Source organism: Ranitomeya variabilis, chromosome 3 (assembly GCF_051348905.1).
Source record: "Ranitomeya variabilis isolate aRanVar5 chromosome 3, aRanVar5.hap1, whole genome shotgun sequence".
Taxonomy (NCBI): domain Eukaryota; kingdom Metazoa; phylum Chordata; class Amphibia; order Anura; family Dendrobatidae; genus Ranitomeya; species Ranitomeya variabilis.
Genome location: NC_135234.1, coordinates 217458599 through 217481547, shown reverse-complemented (window position 1 = coordinate 217481547; position 22949 = coordinate 217458599). Strand labels below are relative to the sequence as shown.

At 40.3% G+C, this 22949-nt stretch overlaps 1 protein-coding gene across 2 annotated transcripts in view; it reads left to right on the top strand.

The window, feature by feature from the left end:
• C3H1orf116 (chromosome 3 C1orf116 homolog) overlaps positions 1–16150 on the top strand; it is a 43723-nt gene extending 27573 nt beyond the window's left edge. For both annotated transcript variants that reach the window (XM_077295175.1, XM_077295176.1), the window contains exons 2-4: positions 6056–6220; positions 11174–11354; positions 12958–16150. In XM_077295175.1, the coding sequence (XP_077151290.1) occupies positions 6107–6220; positions 11174–11354; positions 12958–14975 (2313 nt within the window). In that variant the 5' untranslated portion in view covers positions 6056–6106 and the 3' untranslated portion in view covers positions 14976–16150. The remainder of the gene's footprint in view (positions 1–6055; positions 6221–11173; positions 11355–12957) is intronic.
• Positions 16151–22949: the final 6799 nt, after the last annotated feature.

Sequence of the window (22949 nt, the reverse complement as noted above, 5' to 3'; positions counted from 1 at the left end):
ACTCAGTGACTGACACTCTTCCCTATATGCATTCAGAGATGGCTGTAAATCCCTAGTGGGACCACCCACAGGACTTGTCTGCATACAAACACCAGGATTTCCATGACTAAAGTAAAAGTTAGGAGTCGGACACTTCAGTATTTGGTCAGTATTTGTTCCACTCCTGAGTTTGGCTTATAATCAGAGGAATAGTATAATAAAAACACGTCACCACTTCAGTATTTATAAGCTAAAAACCAGGAGTGGGTCATAAATACAGAAGTAAAAATACTGAACATGTGAATGCTGCCTTCTACTGATTCTTTTCCAACAAACCAGTTCGTCACTGTTCTGCTTCTTCTTCTCTGTATGTTGTCCACAGCTTGGACTGCAGGTACATTTACTTTAAATATGTAATTTGAAGCAGTCTACTAGATATATACCTACAGTCCTACAGTTGCATGTGTCTGCCATTGACTCTTAAATATAAAAGAAATAAGGTGTATGCATAATGCTTGTATAAGTCCTCATTCAGACAGTCTGAGGTACGGGCCGTGATGCACCAACTTGATGTTGGTCTCCTGACCTGTATTTGTAAGCCTTGGACATGCCTATGAAACTGTTCAGTTTGAGTCAGGAATCCTGGGGCCGGTCATTCCATCTGTCATTACTCTCACCATGATACATGGACGTCTGAAATGACCTTTAAAAAAAGCACTCTGAAAACCTACTGATATATGCTCTTTAACAATCCCTAAATTGCCTCCACTGTGGTATCCCTGGGGCCTGCAAGGTGTGCTTGCTGAGGTATGTGCCTTTAGCCCAAATTGCTTGACCATTCCCTCCACAATGCTTCTGTCTTGGGTCTAGTAGCAGCCATATAAGGCCCCCTTCACACGCCCTTATAAAACAGGATCTGGTGTCGTCGATGTTTTCAATCAGTGTGACATCCATGTGTCCATGTCTATCATCAGTGTTTTTCTGGTTAAGACTTAAATTACAGAACTTCTCCTATGCTTTGCAATCTTAAGCACGTACAGCAAATGGATATCACCAGTGTGCTCTACATGGTTTTTCACTGTTCACCGACCCATAGACTTGTGTTGTCCCTTGTCATCCTTGCTGCCGGAAAAAAATCGGACATGTCTCCATGTGGTTTGTACAGATACACAGTCCATGTAAAAACATACGTGCATAGCACCATAGGTTATAATGGGTATGACACAATATGCTGAGTTACCGCGTTTAAACCAACTGATGGGTTCCATTTTAAGTGGACATGCAATGGGCACATGTATATTTAAAGGGTCACAACACACGTAGCGTGAATTGAGCTTAAACTAGTTTAATGAAAAACAGAAAACATATGGGAAGGCAGTTCAAAGTTTTTGTTGCATATTTTATCAGCCATTACCCACAGGGTACCTGGAGCAATCTTGGCTGGTTCCATTTTACCCACACATAATTTCTACAATTCTTTTGTTAATTCAAACTTTCTCAACCAATGTGATAATTTTTGTTTTCCATAGAAATATGGAGTTTTAAGAATACAACACGCAGGCTTACAATAGTTATAATCTCATTTTAAGGTCTGCATCAGAATTGATGCTACTTTGAAGGTCCAAGTACCAGAAGTTTGGATGTGTGTTTATGTATATATTGCATGGACAATCATTTTGAAGTTGACTTGCTGCTGTGCTACAAGAAAACTAGGGAGAAACCAGTTTGGCCGTTGTCTTACTATCTACATCTATACAACTGTCATTATTTTACAAGGGATATAATACCAAATTGTGTTGGGAACAAGGAAAACTTCCAACAGTTGACACGTAAGTTGCCTCGACTTATATTGGACCCAAGATAACGTGCCTAGTACACCTAGACACATGGCAGTAATAACTTAAACTGTATATTTAAATATATATTGGTGGATTTGGCTGTCAATTTAAGTTGTTGTATTACAGCTTATAACTCTTTTATTGCTTGATACTTTATCTCAGTTAGACTTGCATAAGCGACAATATTATGCCATTGACTCTCAGTACTTTGTACCTTTAATAACTGGAAGTCTTTTATATACAGGTCACTTGTATCGTACACACCCATATAAATACGTCCGAGTATCATCATCCTTTTTTTTCCCCTTATGCTAACATGGGTAATTGCCGGTGCAGTCATCAGGTAGTGTGATCTGCACTGATGATGTAAGTGGGTATTATATAGTCCTCCGGTGAATCAGAACCCCACCTCACTCAGTTTGTTGCCTTGAAATAACATTCTGTTTGGCAATGTTTTTACTCTTGGCATGATCTGTTTTAAGAAGGTTGTTCACAAGATTTTTTTTTTTTTTTTTCAGTCCGAGATGAAAATAGTAGCACTTAAAGCATACGGTTAGCTTGTCCTTGATGGAATTTTGTCCAAACTTGAACCACAGTTTTTATCTTTTTTTTTGTTTGTTTTTTTTGTTTAAAGCGAAATAAATCTATGCATATGTTTTAATTTTGGTTGTCTCGTTGATTACTACTTTACCCTATAGGTACAGACAAACTTTGTCCTTTTAGGCAGTTTCTACCTGGATAACAGCCAACCCATTTACTTGTGAAAATGGGAAAGAAACGGAAGAGATCCACCAATAAGGTTAAAAATACATGAATTTTATTGCAATTAAATATAAAATGAAAATTAAAAAGCACCTGATGTAAGAGTACCGTAGGGGACGCCGGGCATATACAGAAAGGGCCAACAAATTCCCAATTGTAAATCTTTGATTATCAGTTGTGAGAGTAGACCATGGGACGTTATAATTTATCAAAGATCAATTGCAAATTGTTAGTTTCCTACCCCAAAGACTAACCTCACAGCCTAGATAGTGGCACAACGATGGTAAAATGGCAGTCTGAGTAAAAACACATTCTCTTAAAGAGGATGTATCCAAAGTACATGTATCTACAGGTAAATGCAGCAATAGCCACTAATAAAACTTTGTTGATCAAGTAAAGCTTGAGAGAATGTGGATGATAGTTACCAGACAGTAGTAGCCATAGAACCGGAGCCCAGGCATCCCCTCACCCCAACGCGCGTTTTGCCGCCAGCTTCTTCTGGGGTTGTGGGGGAAGGAAGCAAACTATTTGCAATTGCTCTTTCAAAACTATAACCTCCAATAGTCTATTCTCACAACTGATAATCATAGACTTACAATTTGGAATTTGTTGGCCCTTTATGTATATGCCCCTTTATGTGCTTTTTTTTCAATTTTTGTTCTAGATTTAAATGCAATAAATTTCATGTATTTTTAACCTTATTGTTGGATCTCTTCTGTTTCTTTCCCATTTTCACACGTAAATGGGTTGGTTGTTATGGATTTGGAGTGCCCTTTTTCCAGTTAGGACTTTGTTGTATTATTACTTGAGTTTACCTAGGGTGCTCAGGTATGTACAGAGTATCGCAGGTGCTCCAGTGACATATTTTTGCGGCTGTTTAGACAGCCACAAAACATGTAGGGATTGCCTGACAAACAGCCGCGAAACAAGCAGCTGTGGGGATGCAAACATCTCACTCGAGCACCCGCAATACTGTTCACACCCCAGCCCTGTAGACAAACTCAAGTAACAAACAATTGCGCTCATCACTAGTGCTCAATAAGTATAAAAAAGTGAACATTTTAAACAGCAATGACTTGCTGTGCATATGCTATTTTTTTTTTTTTTTTTAAAGAGAATCTTTTTAACCAGCTTTTTGCTTCCTGATTCCGGCGATGTATTATTGCATACTGAGCTGCTTGCTATCAATTTCATAAACGCTGTATTATCTAGCAGTTCCCTGAATACTGAGCTCTGTGTAACCCCACTAACACACCACTGATTAGCAGTTTTCTGTGTACCCTGTATATTTGTCCTCTAATGATCTCTTGCTGACTTAAAACAGTGATGATGTTTTTTTTTTGTTTTGTTTTTTTTTATTCAAAACTACACAAAGCAGCCCAGTAAGTGATTAAATTGCTTGAATCTGGGACTCTGTCTACTTTATTATGCTCAGAGACTGGGTGGCAAAAAAATGGGTGACAGACTTCCTTTAAAAATGAATGTGCGTTTACCGGTGTCTAATAGATGTTTTGTGCACAATTCCCATATACAGCATACATAATGTATAATGGAGAGGAGATGCAGCTTTACATTCATCTTGTCCTCTGCCTTCTGCTTGTTAAAGCTGATGGGGAAAATACCTGTCACATGCAGGAGGCAGGGGAAATGGCCTGAAACAACATTAGAGAATGCAGAGACGCTGCAGAGTGAGCAAAAAGATAGCAATTCTATGTTGTATTTATCCTTTGCTGCCATTAGATTGGTGTCTGCATAGCAAATTATGCTATGCACCAGAATTAACATGAGACAAGTCAGAAATGGCACATAAATTGAAACTGATATGCACCACGTCTACAGAAGAGCCTTTTTCATTAGTATGTAATACAAATAGCGGCTGCTGCACCATTTAGGTCAAGTAAGAAAATTGCTTGAGTGCTTCTTGAAGGAAGAATTTTAGCAGTTTCAATCTTACAAGTCTGCTGACAGTGCTGTATGGAGGAGGCATATAAATGCTAAAATATTTAGGGTAAGTTCACATTAGGTGGGTTTTTTTTGTTTTTTTTCTGCGGCAAAACCTGATTTCTTGGCAGGAAAGAAGCTGCGGCAAAAACGCAGGTTTAGGTGCGGTTTTGGTGCGGTTTTTTTTTTGGGCTAACTTGTGTCTTTGTCCATGCTAATGTCCATGTCTTTTCTGCAGAAAAAAAGCTGCAAATAGTGATACCTGCGTTTTTGCAGCGTTTTTTTTTTCTTTCAACACCCAGTCAAGCCAATGGGTGAAAAACGCTGAAAGAAGTGACATGCTCTATGTTCAAAAAAGCAGCAAAGCACAAAATCCTGATGACAAAAAAACAATGTGTATGAGATTTCTGAAATCTCATAGGCTTTTCTGGTACTGTAAAAAGCAGCTGAAAATTAGCATAAAAAAGCAACAAAAAAACGCAGCAAAAACGCCCAGTGTTAACATACCTTTATAGTATGTACTATTTTAGCAGCAGCATGTATATGAAATTTTATTTATCCCAGAGTTTACCATTCCACAAGTGCTCCCTAGGCGGTCGCTAAAGTTAGTGTTCTCAGCGCTCTGCCGTAAAGTGACTCCATCACCAGACTTAATACAAACTGCGTACATTATTACATAGATTTTAAACATAGTGGGGCTAGTGTACTTTGAAAATCCATATCAGTTCGGCAGCCTGATATTAAACTGAGCTGGACAGCAGCAAGTACCCAAGCTAATACTGACAGCTGTAGCATCTAATCAGGAGCCACTCTGTGACTACAGATTATTGGATCCTGACAGTCAGGATTCCCCGCAATTGCAAGATCTAACAGTTATAGCTGTGACTGCCAGTATATTGAGCGCTCACGTTCTGATTAATTTTTCAGCCGCTTCTTTTTCATCTGCTTTTTCCAAAAGGATATTGAATCTAGTTGGTACATAAACGCCCGCCCAATTGCTAAACTGCTGTCACATAGTGGTCTTCACATTTTGCATTTAATACTGCTACTTAAACTGAATGAAAAGGTATGCTTCTACATCTTATTAGTAGTAGTGGGCAACCTGGATTTTTCAGTGGTTAGAACGGTTGCTTTGCTTCACTGGGGTCCTGGGTTTAAATCCCAACAAAATCAACATCTGCAAGGAGTTTGTATGTTCTCCCCATATTTGCTTGGGTTTCCTCCTGGTTCTTGATCACACTCTAAAGATCAACTAATAAAGAAATTAGAAGTGAGCTCCAATGAGGACAGTAGTGGTGATGTCTGTAAATCGCTGCAGAATATGATGGTGCTATACACCCCAAAGCATAATAAAGACTGGATATAATTTTTATCAATGTCTCAGTTGTTGGACACTTTAGGATTTATTGCAGTAACTGAGATTTTTAAAAAATGTTTTGATATGAAATCTCAATTAACCTCTCTTTAAAGTGTTGTTTTTATTTATTTATTTTTTTAAATTTTACAATATTCAAGTTTTCAATTTTTCCTTACAGCTTTCAAACTTTTAAAATTGCTCCAACCTTTCCTGTGACCTGTTCTGGGTGATGCCTGAAAAAGCCCCCTGGACTCGGCATGTAGGAATGGCAGGTTTGAACAGTGTGGGCAGCACAGGCAGCTGTGACAGCATGGAGAGCATTTCTTCCAACCATTCTGCATTTGTAAGTATTATTCAAAGATTCTTCCCCTTTTTTTTTCCTTTTTTTTTTTTTTCTTTTTTCCTAGCTTAGAATTTCAGTAAAAAATTATCATGGACTCCAGTGGGTCAGGCACATTACTTGTATTTGTATTGGTGATGACTGAACCTATAACATTGGGCAATTGTGATGCACTATGGTCTTTGCAAGCAAAGCCAGACCCAGGTTGTTGGAGTGAATTGCGCCATACTACCTAAAAGATGTTTGGTGCACTTTATGCTGTATTTAAAGTATAAAAATGAACCATCCCATCTTTTACAAATCTGGGAGCAATGAGTTTTTTTTTTTTCAAAAGTGTTGTGAGAACTGATAAGTGTGGGCCAGTATGTTCTAGCATCTTGTGTAGATGTTTGTGGTATGTTCTTTGAAGACTGGATATCGGTCAACTGAATTTTTTTTTTTTTTATTTAGTTCTCCTATATTTTAGAATGATCATTCTTGCGTGAAGGGCTAACAGCCTTTCTACATGGGCTGTTAAAGTATAATTATTAGCGATCTGAGCCCCCATTAACACATTGGTCATCTGAATAAAGGCCCTTTTGCTGATTAGCTGCATATTGCATTACCAGACAAAGCCTCGCACACGGAGAGCAATGGAAAAAAAATTTGGCTAGATTGCTTCCACCAGCCCCTTTGTTTTGGTCAATAATTCACTGCCTCCTACTACAGATCTTCTCTTCCTTTGGTGTCAAAGAGCTCACCCTATCCTGGTTCTCCTCATACCTCACCAACCACACATTTAGCTTTTCCGACTCCCATGCTACCTCTTCATCTCGCCCCCTCTCTGTTGGTGTCCCTCAAGGCTCTGTCCTAGGATCTCTTCTCTTCTCAATCTATACCCTTGGCCTGGGACAACTCATAAAGTCCTATGGCTTCCAGTACCATCTATATGCCGATGACACTGATCTACCTCTCTGGCCCAGACTTCACCTCTCTGCTCTCCAGAATCCCAGAATGTCTATCAGCCATATCCTCCTTCTCCTCTCGCTTACTCAATGTGGACAAAACCAAACTAATTATCTTTCCTCCATCTCACACACCTTCCCTACCTGATCTATCTATCACAATAAATGAGCTCACACTTTCCCCCGTCCCAGTAATCTGCTGCCTCGGAGTAACCCTTGACTCTGCCCTGTCCTTTAAACCGCACATCCAAGCTCTCACCACCTCCTGTCACCTCCAGCTTAAAAATATTTCCAGAATCTGTCCTTTCCTCAACCCTCACTCTAACAAAATGATTGTGCATGCCCTAATCCTCTCTCGCCTCGACTACTGCAACATGCTCCTTTGTGGCCTACCCTCTAACACTCTCGCACCCCTCCAGTCCGTCCTTAATTCTGCTGCCTGACTAATCTCTCTCTTCGCTGCACTCCTGCTTCCCCTCTTGCAAATCCCTTCACTGGTTCCCAATTTCCCAGCGTATCCAGTTTAAATTACTAACACTGACCTACAAAGCCATCCATAACCTTTTCTCCTCCGTATATTTCCATACTAATCTCAAGATCTAATCTCACGTAATCTCCGGTCCTCCCAAGACCTCCTTCTCTCCTTCACACTTATTCGCTCCTCACCCAACCGCCTCCAAGACTTCTCCTGAATATCCCCCATCATCTGGAATTCTGTGCCCCAACACGTCCAGTTATCCACCACATTTGGATCCTTCAAAAGGAACCTTTAAAACCCACGTCATCAAAGAAGCTTACAACCTGTAATGACCTGACGGCCACCTCAACACCATCGGAGCTACCACAGACACCGACCTACTGTCTCCTTCCCCAAAATCCTGTAGAATGTAAGCCCGCAAGGGCAGGGTCATCTCCCCTCTGTATCAGTCTATTATTGTTAGTTTTCTTTACTGTAAGTAAAATTTGTATTTTGATGTATTTAAAAAAAAAAAAATGAGAATTGATCCCTAATGTCTGGGTTCTCCATTCTCTAATTCTTAGTCATGTCTCGGTTAGGTCTTTTTCTAGAAAACTGGTGACAATTGACAGGTTTGACATTGCCACTCCGATCGTTGCCTAGTTTTTCTTGAGTGCTGGATGGCAAAGCTAGGTTTACATCTTAAAATATATATGTATATAATATTTTAAGATGTAAACTGTTGCTCTGTGTCTCAATGAAAGTCATTGGAAAAATCATAGCATATCTTTTGACTCCATATTTTTGTGTGTGTATGTATGTATGTATGTATGTATGTATGTGTGTGTGTATGTATGTATGTGTATGTGTGTGTATATATATATATATAATTTTTTTTTTTTTTTGCATACTTCAGATTTTTACCTAAACCATTCTGAGCAGAGCTTTATCTGTTTAATTTCCTCCTAGTTGTAAATGGCACAGATGTGTCCTCAGGCTAAAGGCAGCAAGTTCAAGCTTTGTGGCTCAATGGTTAACCTGTTCTGCAGAACAAATGATTATGGAATAAAGTCCAATATATTGAATATTTTTCTTATTTCTTCAATACTTACAGGAAAAAGGAAGGCAAAAAAATAAAACAAGCTGCTAAAAGTAATTCACCTTTGTCCCTGTTACACCATATCTACAGGAAAATTTGTTTAAGATTTCTAAAACTTTATTGCACTCTATCTGGTGGTATATTAGATGACTTGATTTAAGGCCACTTTACAGAAAATGATAAGGCACCATGCAAGCGTGTGTGTATATGTGTGTGTATATATGTGTATATATATATATATATATATATATATATATATATATATATATATATATTCATATTCTGCAGCCCCTAGTTTTAGATTTACCAGCTGCCATCATCTGTTCTCTACGCTTCTCCGGTTTGTGTCCAACAGGTTGGGACCTGCTGGATTTCTCCAGCATTTGCTGGACAATCCTTAAGTCACAACTCAATGTTAGTTTGAGGGCTAGAACAAGACCAGAATGGGAGCTTGTGACTGTTGCCTCTGACTTCTGGTAAGTCAGAAGTTGCGGTCATAAGTTGGTGGGGAAGGACAGGAGCAGCACAGGGAAGAGCTGAAGATGGTGGCTGGTAAGTATTATACCAGAGTCTGGAAACTTCGATTAATAGCCCCACTCCAGCGGTGAAATAAAGTAAAATGCTGGAGTGGGGCTTTACGTTGAATGCGCCATGAATGAGAATAAGTTAAGTTGTTACAGTAATTAAACCAACCAGTGTGGAACATAATAATATAAAGAATTATTGTGCTTAGAGCCGCACCTCTAACATATAATACCAAAAAAAAAACAAGTCGGGTGCCAAATGCCTGATAAAATGTTTTCTTTATTAAATATATTGAATATTTTAAATAAATGCATGCAAAAAGTGTATGTGTGTGTGTGTGTGTGTGTGTGTGTGTGTGTGTGTATATATACACTCACTGGCCACTTTATTAGGTACACCTGTCCAACTTCTTGTTAACACTTAATTTCTAATCAGCCAATCACATGGCGGCAACTCAGTGCATTTAGGCATGTAGACATGGTCAAGACAATCTCCTGCAGTTCAAACCGAGCATCAGTATGGGGAAGAAAGGTGATTTGAGTGCCTTTGAACGTGGCATGGTTGTTGGTGCCAGAAGGGCTGGTCTGAGTATTTCAGAAACTTCTGATCTACTGGGATTTTCACGCACAACCATCTCTAGGGTTTACAGAGAATGGTCCGAAAAAGAAAAAAAATCCAGTGAGCGGCAGTTCTGTGGGCGGAAATGCCTTGTTGATGCCAGAGGTCAGAGGAGAATGGGCAGACTGGTTCGAGCTGATAGAAAGGCAACAGTGACTCAAATCGCCACCCGTTACAACCAAGGTAGGCCTAAGAGCATCTCTGAATGCACAGTGCGTCGAACTTTGAGGCAGATGGGCTACAGCAGCAGAAGACCACACCGGGTACCACTCCTTTCAGCTAAGAACAGGAAACTGAGGCTACAATTTGTACAAGCTCATCGAAATTGGACAGTAGAAGATTGGAAAAACGTTGCTTGGTCTGATGAGTCTCGATTTCTGCTGCGACATTCGGATGGTAGGGTCAGAATTTGGCGTAAACAACATGAAAGCATGGATCCATCCTGCCTTGTATGGAGCATCTTTGGGATGTGCAGCCGACAAATCTGCGGCAACTGTGTGATGCCATCATGTCAATATGGACCAAAATCTCTGAGGAATGCTTCCAGCACCTTGTTGAATCTATGCCACGAAGAATTGAGGCAGTTCTGAAGGCAAAAGGGGGTCCAACCCGTTACTAGCATGGTGTACCTAATAAAGTGGCCGGTGAGTGTATGTGTATGTATGTATGTGTATGTGTATATATATATATATATACACACACAAATGTATATTAAAAATTATACACGCATGCTCAGACACAATTTTTTTTTTTTTTCCTTCAGCTCTGTGACAACCTTCACAAAGCCATAGAAGTAAAAGATCCATTTCTGGCTGCCTGTAGTTGTAGTGGCCTGCCACCCTTGTCTGCATATTCGAATAGTGCTACCATTTACGTAAAAGAGGGCCATATAAATGGAAATTAGGAGAGCCATCGAACAATCTGGAAGGATAGTATAATGGACAGCAGAGTCTTTGGCTAAGGCCGGTTTACACATCAGTGTTTTGCAGCCAGGGTACGGTCCGCGTATATGCCCATGAGGCTGCCAATAAGTTCTGGTCAGGAGACCTGTGGCTTGTCCATGCATCATGGTCTGTACTTGTACATTCAAGTTTTAGCTCCCGTTTCCCAGAGGTCCATAGAAAATAAAAACAGAAATCTGATTGCTACACTAAACTTCTTGACTTTCCTTTTCACCAGTTTCTAGCTCCAGAATGCACATTACCAACCGGTCTATAACTATATTTTTTACAGACTTTCCTGGTGTTAAATGATCTTTTATGTAAGTTAGTATATATCTTGTATTGGACTATTATTTTTTTTTTCTTTTATAGAGTGGAGATGGATATGATCATCTTTCAGCTGAAGAACGGGAATGCTTGATGTTTCTAGAGGAAACAATAGACTCTCTGGATAATGAAGATGATAGTGGGGTATCCAACGATGAACTGGAGACAACTGAAAAATCTGCCAGCCATTCGGGGACTGAACCAACAAAAGCTCCAAGTTCTAGTGGTAAGACATTGCATTTCTTCTGGAAGAGCTCTGTCTCCTATCTTCAATGTCTAATGGAATTAACCAGTACTAACTACTGGTTTTAGGAGTGTTACAGGAATAGGTGGCTTCTTTTGATTTGTTGCAATCTGCTTAAAAGGATTGTGCCAATACTGACTATCTTTGTCAGGCTTTTATGGAAACGCACCATGCTACTACAACCACTGTCCCATTCAGCCAGAGAAAATGGGAGGCTCATCTTTGTGATCCTATAAATAGGTGATTAGTGTTGCATTTGGGACAATACATTTAAATGTACATTAATAAAGCACTGTGCTTGTGTATTTGCGTAGATGGCGATGTTATAACTTGTCTTTGGATTTTCCATGTGATTAGTAATAAGATAAAAAGGGGGTTTTCTGGTAATATTTTTTTTTTTCATTATTATTAACCCACTGGATTCAAATAAGAAATGAATTGAAGTGGAGTAACACCTGAGTTTAAGTCAAGTGCTGCACCTCTGTCACTGCTTCGGTCATTGACAGGCTGCAGGGGTGATGTCACGTGAGGCTGCAGTGGTCACTTGGGCAATGGCAAAGCCGCTAATGCCAGTTAATGGGTGCAGTGGTCACGTGCACTGCAGTTGTGACGTCCATGCTGAAGTAGAAAGGAAATGCTGAACCTAGGGAGAGTGAGCAACACCTGAGCTTATTTTAATAAAACAGTAGCTATTAACTGATAATTTAAAAAAAAAAATAAACAAAAAAAAACTTTCCCGGAAAACCCCTTTGATGAATAATATAGCGTTGTGTTCATGATGATCTGATCAATTCCATGTGTTTGTTACTGTGGTGGAGCGACCGTTGGGTCGGATTTGGATCACCGTAATGCATAAACATGTTGCAAGGTGTGTGTGTGTGTGTGTGTGTGTGTGTGTGTGTGTGTGTGTGTGTTTTTTTTTTTTTTTTTTTCTTCTTGCATCCTGACTGAGTTGAATGATCCAAACGATTAGTGTTTATAGACTCTTATGAAACTGTTGGTTTGGGTCAAAGTTTGATTTCAATTTTCTTTGAAATCTCCCTTCAATCACCACTGAATATTTAGCACAGACTGCGATCGTCTGTTCCATTCAGCTACTACCGTGATCAATGTTGAATGTTCAGGTGCTTCATAAGAGGTGTGGCAGCTGTATAAAGGTTATGACTTCTTAATCCATGTGAGCATTCACTGTAAAATTTAAACCCTTTAACATTGCTGTTTAGCTGGGTTACATAAAGTACACATTATGCAATGATCCACATGTCTAGATGACAAGTTGAAGAGGTATGGAACTTCTAAATATATCTGCAAAGGGCGTGATTAAACACCTAAAAATGTCATTCCCATCATCTCCTATATAAGGATCCTCCCTTCCTCTTACAATATGTTCCATTCTGATCTGGACATTAGGTCCTCAAAACAAATTTATAGTACATTTTATTTTTGAATATCCTATATTAATGAAGCTAGTTATTTTTATTCATAAGATGGTACTAGTAGTTGAAGTGGTAATGTGGGTTTATGTATAACTGTGTAATTAAAATGGAACAAATATAGTAATTTAAGCTGTCATTTATGTTTTCAGGTAATGATAAACCTAGACCACTGAGTACAGTATTTCCACAAGTGGAAGAATGGGCCCCTGTTTCTAAAATTCCCCAGGGATACCACAGTTTTCCAAGGATAATACAGGTTTCTCGTGAGGAAAACCCAGTACATAAAGCAGAATCCAAGCTTCCTGAGTCTGAATCAGACCAGGCTAAGTCCTGGCATGGGAAACCAAAAAGCATGTCATCAATTAACAGACCACAAACAGGGGAACCTCAAATGGACTTCCTGATTATACCACCTCCTGAACCATTCAGAGATCCTCAAGTTCTTATAGATAAGAGACGCTCTGTTACTGATCCTACAGATGCACGTGAAGTAAGATATGAGAAACCACAATTTAGACCAGCTACAATCTCCGAATATAAAGAAATGCCAGCTGTAGTAAAGCCATTTAGTATACCAACACCACTGTTTCCAAGAGTCTCCTCCCCAAAGAATATCACAAGTTCACAAGAAACGGTTACCCAGGTTGAAGAAAAATCGGTGGATGTCAAACAAGGCCCACCAACTGCACCAAAGCCACGTGCTCTGCCACCCCATATAATCATTAAGTCAAGCTCAGGTGTGGTATCTAATCTAGATCCACAGAGTAGACCAAGAACATTTTCAGCACATGAGAGATATAGTGACAAATCTCATGAGCCTACAATCCCAAAGGTTCCTCACTCCAAGGAACATGAGCGTGCTAGGCTTGAAGCATTACAAAAATTAGGCTTTATTTCAAAATCAAGTTCACAAGAGAATATTTCATTGCGGTCTTCAAAGACCGATCTGTCTCTACCACAAGGTGTTGGTGACCAAGGTGACAAAGATCTTAACAGGAAAAGTGATGTTAATCAGCAAAATACAGTGGATTTAATGGGCACAAATTCTACACAACCTTCAATTACGCATAAGGCTGATGATGGCCAAGTAAGAAATGAAAGCCCAGGCAAGAACGGAAAAAGCATGAAATTCAGCTCTCCAGAAAAAGTGGAGGTTGTGAGTGGAGCTACTTTAATTCACGAAGACCCTAATACAGTGGAAATACCTCCACAACATATTAAAAGTAGTGTTTTTGGAAGAAACAGACCCAGTGTTAAGGTAGATATGCAAGAAAAAGGGGATGATGTAATTCAAATGTCTAAGTCTTTAAATGAGGTCCCCACTGCCACTGATGGTTCTTTTAAGAACACTGAAGCAGGCACTACAAAACACAAATCGCCATCACATTCTCGTGCTCCGTCAACAGTAGACATTAAATCTAGTTATAGCACTAATTTATTAAATACAGGATCAGATGCTTCTTTAAAAAGTGTAAAACAAGACCTTGATGATAAACCTTTGACTTTAAAAACAGCACCTGTGGAGAAACAAACTGCCTTTCCTGAAATTCATCCCGTTCCATTGAACACATCAGGCCATCTATCTATAGGCGAGAAATCTCAAGAAAAATTGGGTTCCTCTGAGAATATTAGTACCAGTCCTGGAAAACCCTTTAGTTTTCCTCGACCAAAGGAGATTGTGGTCACTCGCCATAGTCCAGAAGTGCAAGGGAAGGATAAAGTCCTTGATAAGAGCAACCGGCACAGTGCTCATTTTGAACCTTCCAATGAACCATACCTTCACTTTCCTCAAGGCTCAGTTCCTGGTCTCAGACAAATAAACTTTAAGGCAAACACCTTAGAACGGTCTGGCGTTGGCCTTAGTGGTTCTATGTCAAGCATTGAAAAAGAGTCTCAAAAGGCAAACAGCTCTTTCTTCAAGAAACCACTGTTTTCTGGAAATTTCTTGCGAAGCAATCGACCTAGGCCAGCATCCCTCGGCACTGGAAAAGACTTTGCCAACTTGGAATCGTCTACAGCGGGAGGGGAAACTACTGAGAAGCGTTCTTTCTTTTCAAGGCCTTCTCGCTCTTCTGCTCCTGTTACTAGTGTTAAAATTACTCCAAAGGGAACTTCAGAAGAGCATCGGAAAGAAGCCTTGAAAAAGCTTGGCATTCTAAAGGAATAAAAAGTTGCATAAAATGTATGCTGTGTGAAATGATCAGAAAAGTAATGTGCAGTTATAGTGCTCTTTATAACTTATCTCTTTATAATTTTAGTCATGGAACTTTTGAATTTGAGAATTTTCCTCCCTTACTTTGAATTTATCATCAGGTTTTTACCGCATGATGTAAAGACAGAGACCCTGATTCCAGTGATAATTACTGGGCTGCTTGATTTAGTTTTGATAAAATCGCTGATGGTCATGGGAAAGAAGACTAGTAAACCTGCTGCCATCTAGTCGGCCATATTCCTGACCTCTGAAGAACAATTCCCCCACTACTGATCAACAGCTTTCTGTCGATCAGTTGTGTGGGCAGGGCTACACAGAGGATTAATGGTGGTTTTATCAAAACTGCAGCAAGGAATCCAGCAAAGTAATACATTGCTGTAATCCTGGCCTTTGCTCCTACATCATGCTGCTTTAAGATGGGGTAGCAAATCCTGACAGTTTCCTTTAAGGCTACAATTCATAATCTCTACCAGGATATTTTTTTTTATTCCTTTTGCAACGTAATTAATAGAATTCATAAGCTTTAATGAAGATATAGGCAATGTTAACTCGAATTCCTTGATGGTGTCTAGGTTGCTATCCCATGCAGGTGAATCATTGTACATGACGGTAAACTCCGTGGCACATACCGAATTAATAGGGATTCCACGTTGAGCACTACTTAATTTTTTACTTGGTCGTGCTGTAATGCTAATGTATTGTAATAATAATAATAAAAAAATTTTTTAATGTCTTCTCATTGCTCATGATACTTTTTTTTTATTTAACCTTTGGATTAACCATTTTGCTTTTCGGTGCCAGGGTAATGTACAATCCTTTTACCACATCAGTGTAAATACATAAAGTATTAACCCTTTGTTAATTAAAGAATACTTTAAAATTAAATTAACAAACCAAGTCCCATCATTGAAGAAAACTTTGTATGAGTCATGTAAACACCTAATTGTCGACTTTCATCTGCCAATTCACTGAAAGTCTTTTTTTTTTTTTCTCTCTTGTATATGTATAGAAAAATCTGGTCTGTCTGGTATACACTGTATAATGAGATGCTCTAGGTTTATGTACATTTTGTTTTATTGCGCACACATTCCTGTACATTGCTTCATTAATAAAGTTTTAATCTTTTTGAACTTGTTTTGATTCTTTTTGACATTCTTGTAATTTTTAGAATGTTTTCTAATAGTAACAGGAAGAAATTGAGATGGCTTCTAAATGCCACATTGGCAGCAGAGGGAAGACTTTTTGGTGTGATTGGGCATATCAAGGTGTGTAGGTTGACCAGGTGAAGCCCCATGTTGTGCCCTAGACTTGGACCTATTAAAAGGCCAGCCAATGGAGCATTCCTTATACCCAGTTATACATAATTTGCAGCGTTGTGTATTGGTAGGCCACATCTTTTTGGCCATACTGTAAATCCAAGATTATTGCAGTCCTCCCCTAGGTATTGTACAATGATGAGACTGCTTCTTTTTCCCTCTTTTGGATAAGCAAATGTAAAAATTGCCTGCCGTGTTCGGGAGTCAAGGAATTAAAAACTGCTTACATCTGGTTCATAATGTATTAATAAATACAAGGTATGAATTATGTTTTTAATCTATCCTTTGTTCTTCATTTTAAAGGGATGTCCACACAACAACCTTTTTTTTTAAACACTGTATAATTGTAAAATGAAAACACCTGACACTACAGCCCCGAGGCTAGCATGACATTGGCAACCGGGCTCACATTGCATTACAATGTCATGCTAGCCTCCGGAGACCCAGTTCAGGTATCTCTAAATAAAGGTGACAGTAAGAAAGTTGAGAGTATTCTTAAATTTTTTTTATAGAAGGGGTTGTCTAAGTTTTGTTGCAAGAATTGTTGCCCCTATCTCCTTTTATATTCAATTTTGGCTTGCACAAATGAATTTTCTCGATGCAAAAAACCAAAACATTCAGATGTACGGGACTGATTAAGTCACATTGGTTTAATTTCTGCGTACATCTGATTTTCTGTCAATATACCCTAAGGGTAACCTAAAAACTGGTAGTTATACTTTGATCATATCAATAATAAGCTTTTAGGCCGCTTTATTGCTTTAACACAGTTTAAGGCTAGTTTACTGGATGTTAATCTCTAATTACTTGGAGGGAAATGTTTTCTTACATTAGGTAATGCATGTGGAGAATGCAGGCTATGAACCTTAAAATGTCTGCAATTGAAAAGATATATCCCAAAAAGAGATCGATCATTGTTTCCAGATAGAAATGGGTTAAGCCCTAATTAAGTAGATCTATTTAGAGCTTTTACTTTAGAGTTTACCTCTACCTTTCATCCATATGTGTTTGAGAAGAGGAAACGCCTTCATTAAATATGTATTGGTACGTGGAATTTCACTGACGTGCCCCTAGGGCCAGAAACACTGGCTAAACTGCCCTGGCTGGTCTTGGGAGAGTGTTGTGTAGCCGAGACATTACTTAACTGTGTCGTCATAACATGCGCTTATTGCCACTGCTGGGTTTTTCAGTCTCAGCTTGCTTTATTTTCATTGGCATAGATATCTGGGTAATTGCAAAGCTGCACAGAATTGTCATTTGTTATAGGTGCATGTGGTAAAAGGGGATAAAGCGCGTACATATATTATTGGAATGACTGTCGAAAGGCATAAGTGAGGAGGGAATTTGCCATTAGTCCTTTCCAAAACGACTTAATTTTTCAGCTTTTGCATAAGCTGATAAATGATATCCATAATGGGCACTGATCAGGGCAGATTCTAATTTTTCTGCTGTCGGGCTAAAATTTTAATTGCACTTCTCGATGCAGTGCAATATAAATCTGCAGTTAAAATTCGGTCTTCTCTTCTTTTTTTTTTTCTGGTGGGTGTTGCTTTTGCTTGTGTTTTTTTTTTATTGTTTGCAATTGTATGATCACTTATACTATATACTGCAATACTATGGTATTGCAGTATATAGGACATATCTCTGTGACCTAAGAATGCAAATTGACTCTCCAGAGAGGAAAAGGACTGAAACCCTATAGCACCATCTGTTGAAAGGAGCAATCTTACAAGTCATTATAGACCCTCTAACAAGCCTTGCGATAAGACTTGGGATAAAGCCAAATCAGAATTTCAATTTGCAGACACCATGCTTCTTGATATTGCCCCTTGTCAGTGCAAAATATAAAATCTGATTTGGCCAAATGAGAGGCTCTGGACTGAGGTCTAAGGGATAACATTTCTACTTGTGGAGAGTGACACACTGGTCCTAGAATGTCAGTGTGTCACTGTAAGGAGGCTTATTCACCATGCAATGCTCCTTTGGCAGAATTATTATGCAAATTGCCTTTAAGAAGACATACAGCCTGAGAATTGCCATCAGTACATAAAAACAGCACCTGAACCACTATCAGTACATGAATACAGCATCAAGCTTAGCACAACAATCAATTGAAATATGTGGTTAGCCCCCGCACTATACACATCTATAGCATGAACATACAAATGCCAGAATCTCTTTAACAATAGTAGGGAGATGCTGGGTACCTTTTTTGTTATAGGTGACTTCTTCCTAGTCACTCTCGTCCCTTTCACCATGATGACTTTTTCACATCCACAACTTTTATCTGCAGACTTCTCTTGTCTGCTGAACATTCCAACACATTGCCCTTAAAACTAAGTGTTATAATGCTACTGAATACAAGTAACTATGCTGTGTCCCTGAATAAGTGACACATACTGTGCTTCCTACACAAAACATCCCCCCCATCCCCAAACCCAGCATCTTTGTCACAAGATGTGACTGTGGCCTGTAGGCTCACCACAAATGAAAGGTCCTTGACAGTTAATCTGGGGTCTCATGAAGCGTCCATCCCCTCTATCTTAATGTTACAGGTCAGGACCTGTAATGTGATTGGTGGACTGTGCTGCTGCGCCAGGAACAAATAAGAAGGCACCAGCTGCTGCATCACAATGTCAGTAAGTGGATGGTTAGGCAGGCTCAGGAACCAATAATACACGGGACCCATAAACTCCACCACTGTCTAATTGTTGGAGTGCTCAGAGCTAAGTTTGGGGGTTATAGGAGTGGTGTTGGGGATTGATCATCATTCAATTGGGGACCTCTCCTACACTACCCATATCGCCACTACCTAAAGGGGGGGGGGAGCTAGAAGGGGCTCATGATAGCCGTAGTGCAGGGCAATGTAGCTAAAGGAAGATGCAAATATGTAGGCAGGCACTACATGAGGGGGCAGGGCTTAGTGGTTAAATGGGCATGGCTTTGTTGAGCAGCATGTAACATACAGGGCGGTCATACACTAAATACATGTGCCTTGTGTGTGTGACTGGGATGTATGTGCCACATGTCTAGAGTGGTGTGTGTTCTGAATGCGTCATGTTATATGTACAGGGTGGTCCAAAAGTAGGTGGACAGAAAATATTTATTTTGATTTATTAATATTATTTATTTTGAATTTATATTCTGCTAAACCATAGAGCTATGTGTCACAAAATAGTTAATAAATAACATTTCCCACATGTCTACTTTAAATCAGCACAATTTTGGAAACATTTTTTTTTTTTTTGGTTAGGAAGTTAAAGGGTTAAAAGTTTACCAGCGAAATCTCATTTTTACAACAATTTGCAAAACTATTTTTTTTAGGGACCACTACACATTTGAAGTCAATTTGAGAGTTCTATATGGCTGAAAATATCCAAAAGTGACACCACTCTAAAAACTGCACCCCTTAAGCTGATCAAAACCACATTCAAGAAGGACATGGAAAAAAAAAATGAACATTTAACTTTTTAGTCACAAAGATTATCTTTTAGCAACAATTTTTTTATTTTCCCAAGGGTAAAAGGAGAAAGTGGACCACAAGTTGTCCAGTTTGTCCTGAGTACTCAAATACCCCATATGTGGGGGTAAACCACTGTTTGGGCACACGTCGGAGCTTAGAAAAGAAGTACTGACATTTTGAAATGCAGACTTTGATGGAATGGTCTGCGGGCATCACGTTGTGGAGCGCCCCCAGACGCAGGGCCGCGGGGTACTCGGTACCGGGCCTCTCTGTCTCAGTCCTGGGGTTGCCACGGTGGCTAGACACGGTCCGTGACCCTGCTAAGGGGCGTCCAATGAAAGGTGTAATGATGGTGCGTGGTGCAAGGTGCGATGAATAACAAGGACACAGGGTTGCAGTCTCTTTACCTCTTTACTGAAGGCTTCAGGGTCCGCAATCCAGAGCACTGCTAACAGGGCTGGCTGAGACCGGCCGGTCCGAAGGCACATCCAGAGTTCCCTTTGCAGGTGGAAATCAGTGCCTACCTTCTAGCGCCTGTGTGTTGTAGTACCTCCCTGCTGAGCACCACGGGATAGTCCTCACAACTGTTGTGTCTGTTTCTGATGTTCTTCTCCGTCCCCCAGATGATATGGCTAGGACGCACCCGTATGACGGGAAGGCCTGGAGTTATTCTGGGACCCTAGAGACGCCCCTCTCCCACAATTGCCTCCTATGTCTGCTTAGGTGATTTAGGTGAGACAGCCAACCTATAATTAACTGTCCTGCCGCTGTTTGAAGTAATGCTTGGAGCCCAATACTTTCTCGGCGTTCCGGCCACCGGCTACGCGCCTCGGTAGGATGTTGCCATGATCTTAGGGCACGACTCCTACTGGTTCTATTCTCCTTTTTGCTGTGATCTCGTTTCTCACTTCTCCACAATAAACCTCGATTCGTGTCCTTTCTTAGGATGCCACCGCCATGGGTGCAGGCGCGGCTCCGTAACGTTCTGTCCTTTTCGCTAGGCCACTGTCAGGATCCCACCCCTGACAGAGACCCCCCTTGAATCTTCCCCCGCAACACCCTCTGCCACAGGATGTTGCCTGGATCAAGCCCAGTCAGCTTCTCTCTAACTTCCTATCCAACCCCCAGTTTTACCAGATTGTGAGGAGTGGCCTAATACATAGAACCCTTTGCTCCCCCTGGAGGCCAGAGTGTGAAGTGTAATGTGTGACTGATACCTGGTCAGGTGAACTCCTTTAGTGCCATCAGACGTACCATCACTCCCCTTAGTGGCGGAGCGTCAGTACTGCAACGACCAGGACTCTGGGGCGCTGCACTTGCGTTTGCAGAGCCCCTGATGTACCTAAACAGTAGAAACTCCTCACAAGTGACTCCATTTTGGAAACTAGAAACTTATCGAGATGTGTGGTGAGAACTTTGAACCCCAAAAAACATGTTTGATAAATCTCCCCCTTCACAACCCTATTACACATACTGTCCACCCACTTTTGGACCACCCTGTGTGTGTTTTTGTGTGTGTGTGTGTGTGTGTATGTGTGTGTATATATATATATATATATACACTCACCGGCCACTTTATTAGGTACACCATGCTAGTAACGGGTTGGACCCCCTTTTGCCTTCAGAACGGCCTCAATTCTTCGTGGCATAGATTCAACAAGGTGCTGGAAGCATTCCTCAGAGATTTTGGTCCATATTGACATGATGGCATCACACAGTTGCCGCAGATTTGTCGGCTGCACATCCCAAAGATGCTCCATATAAGGCAGGATGGATCCATGCTTTCTTGTTGTTTACGCCAAATTCTGACCCTACCATCCGAATGTCGCAGCAGAAATCGAGACTCATCAGACCAAGCAACGTTTTTCCAATCTTCTACTGTCCAATTTCGATGAGCTTGTACAAATTGTAGCCTCAGTTTCCTGTTCTTAGCTGAAAGGAGTGGTACCCGGTGTGGTCTTCTGCTGCTGTAGCCCATCTGCCTCAAAGTTCGACGCACTGTGCATTCAGAGATGCTCTTAGGCCTACCTTGGTTGTAACGGGTGGCGATTTGTATGCACGCTGTGTCTTTTTTTTAGGGAAGGAAAGCTACCTCCAAACAGAAGAATAGGGTTTGTGCGCTATGTAAAGAAACACTCCCTAGACTGCACAGCAAGAAAATCTGCTAGCCTTGCATTGATAACAGTGGCAGAAGAGTCTTCTTCCCTATTGCAGAATATTAAATCGATTATACGGGAAGAAGTTAAATCAACTGTTAAAGAACAGTTAAAACACCATGCAACAAAGGGAACCCCGCCTCCCCCCTCGCCCAACAAGTGTACAGGGGTCTGACATCGATTCAGGAGAAGAGCCGGGAGAATTAACCCCTTCTGATACCTCAGACCTCGGATGAGGAGTATGGCTGCCCTTATTTTCAATCCGAAGATATCGGGAAACTGCTCAAACTTGTTAAGGCGATTATAGGGGGTAGAAACCCCTAGTGAGCCGCGATCAATTCAGGACACTATGTTCAGCAACTTGGAGTGGAAAAAGCATAACATAACATAAGCAACCAAACCAAGGGAGAGCTATCCCGATAACAGGTTAATACCTGGTGAATGGCCGTGTCCTGAATAAACGCACCCCAACGCGCGTTTCGGATTCCTTCCTTCGTCAGGGGGTTGGTTTGGTTGCTTATTATGCGATAGCGGTCTTTGTTACTTTACACACCAGGCAGTATTGTATTGGCTGATCTTTGGCCTTAACACTATGCACTTTTTTGTATGATTCCTTGGCACAGTATTTTGAGCACTATTGCACTTTTTGCTAAACTACCACTTCATTATAGAGTGTCTCATTTGGAGGATTTTTTTATATATGAAAAACTTTTTTCAGCACATTTGCACTTTAAATGCTCTTTCATATATGGGCAGTGAGACTTAGGGAGTACGAGTGTAATTGGCCGGCATAATAAATGCTATCATTTTTTGTCCTGTATTGAAATATTGATTTTAAGTAATTTACTATTTTATTATTGTTAGAATATATTGAATAAAATATTATTTTTAAACATACTTCCTTGTTTTGGTGCTCTCTGGTTATCCATATATAGGTGTCTGGGTGTTTGTCTACCTTTCAGGATGACAAAGTGATCATTAAAACCGACCCGGC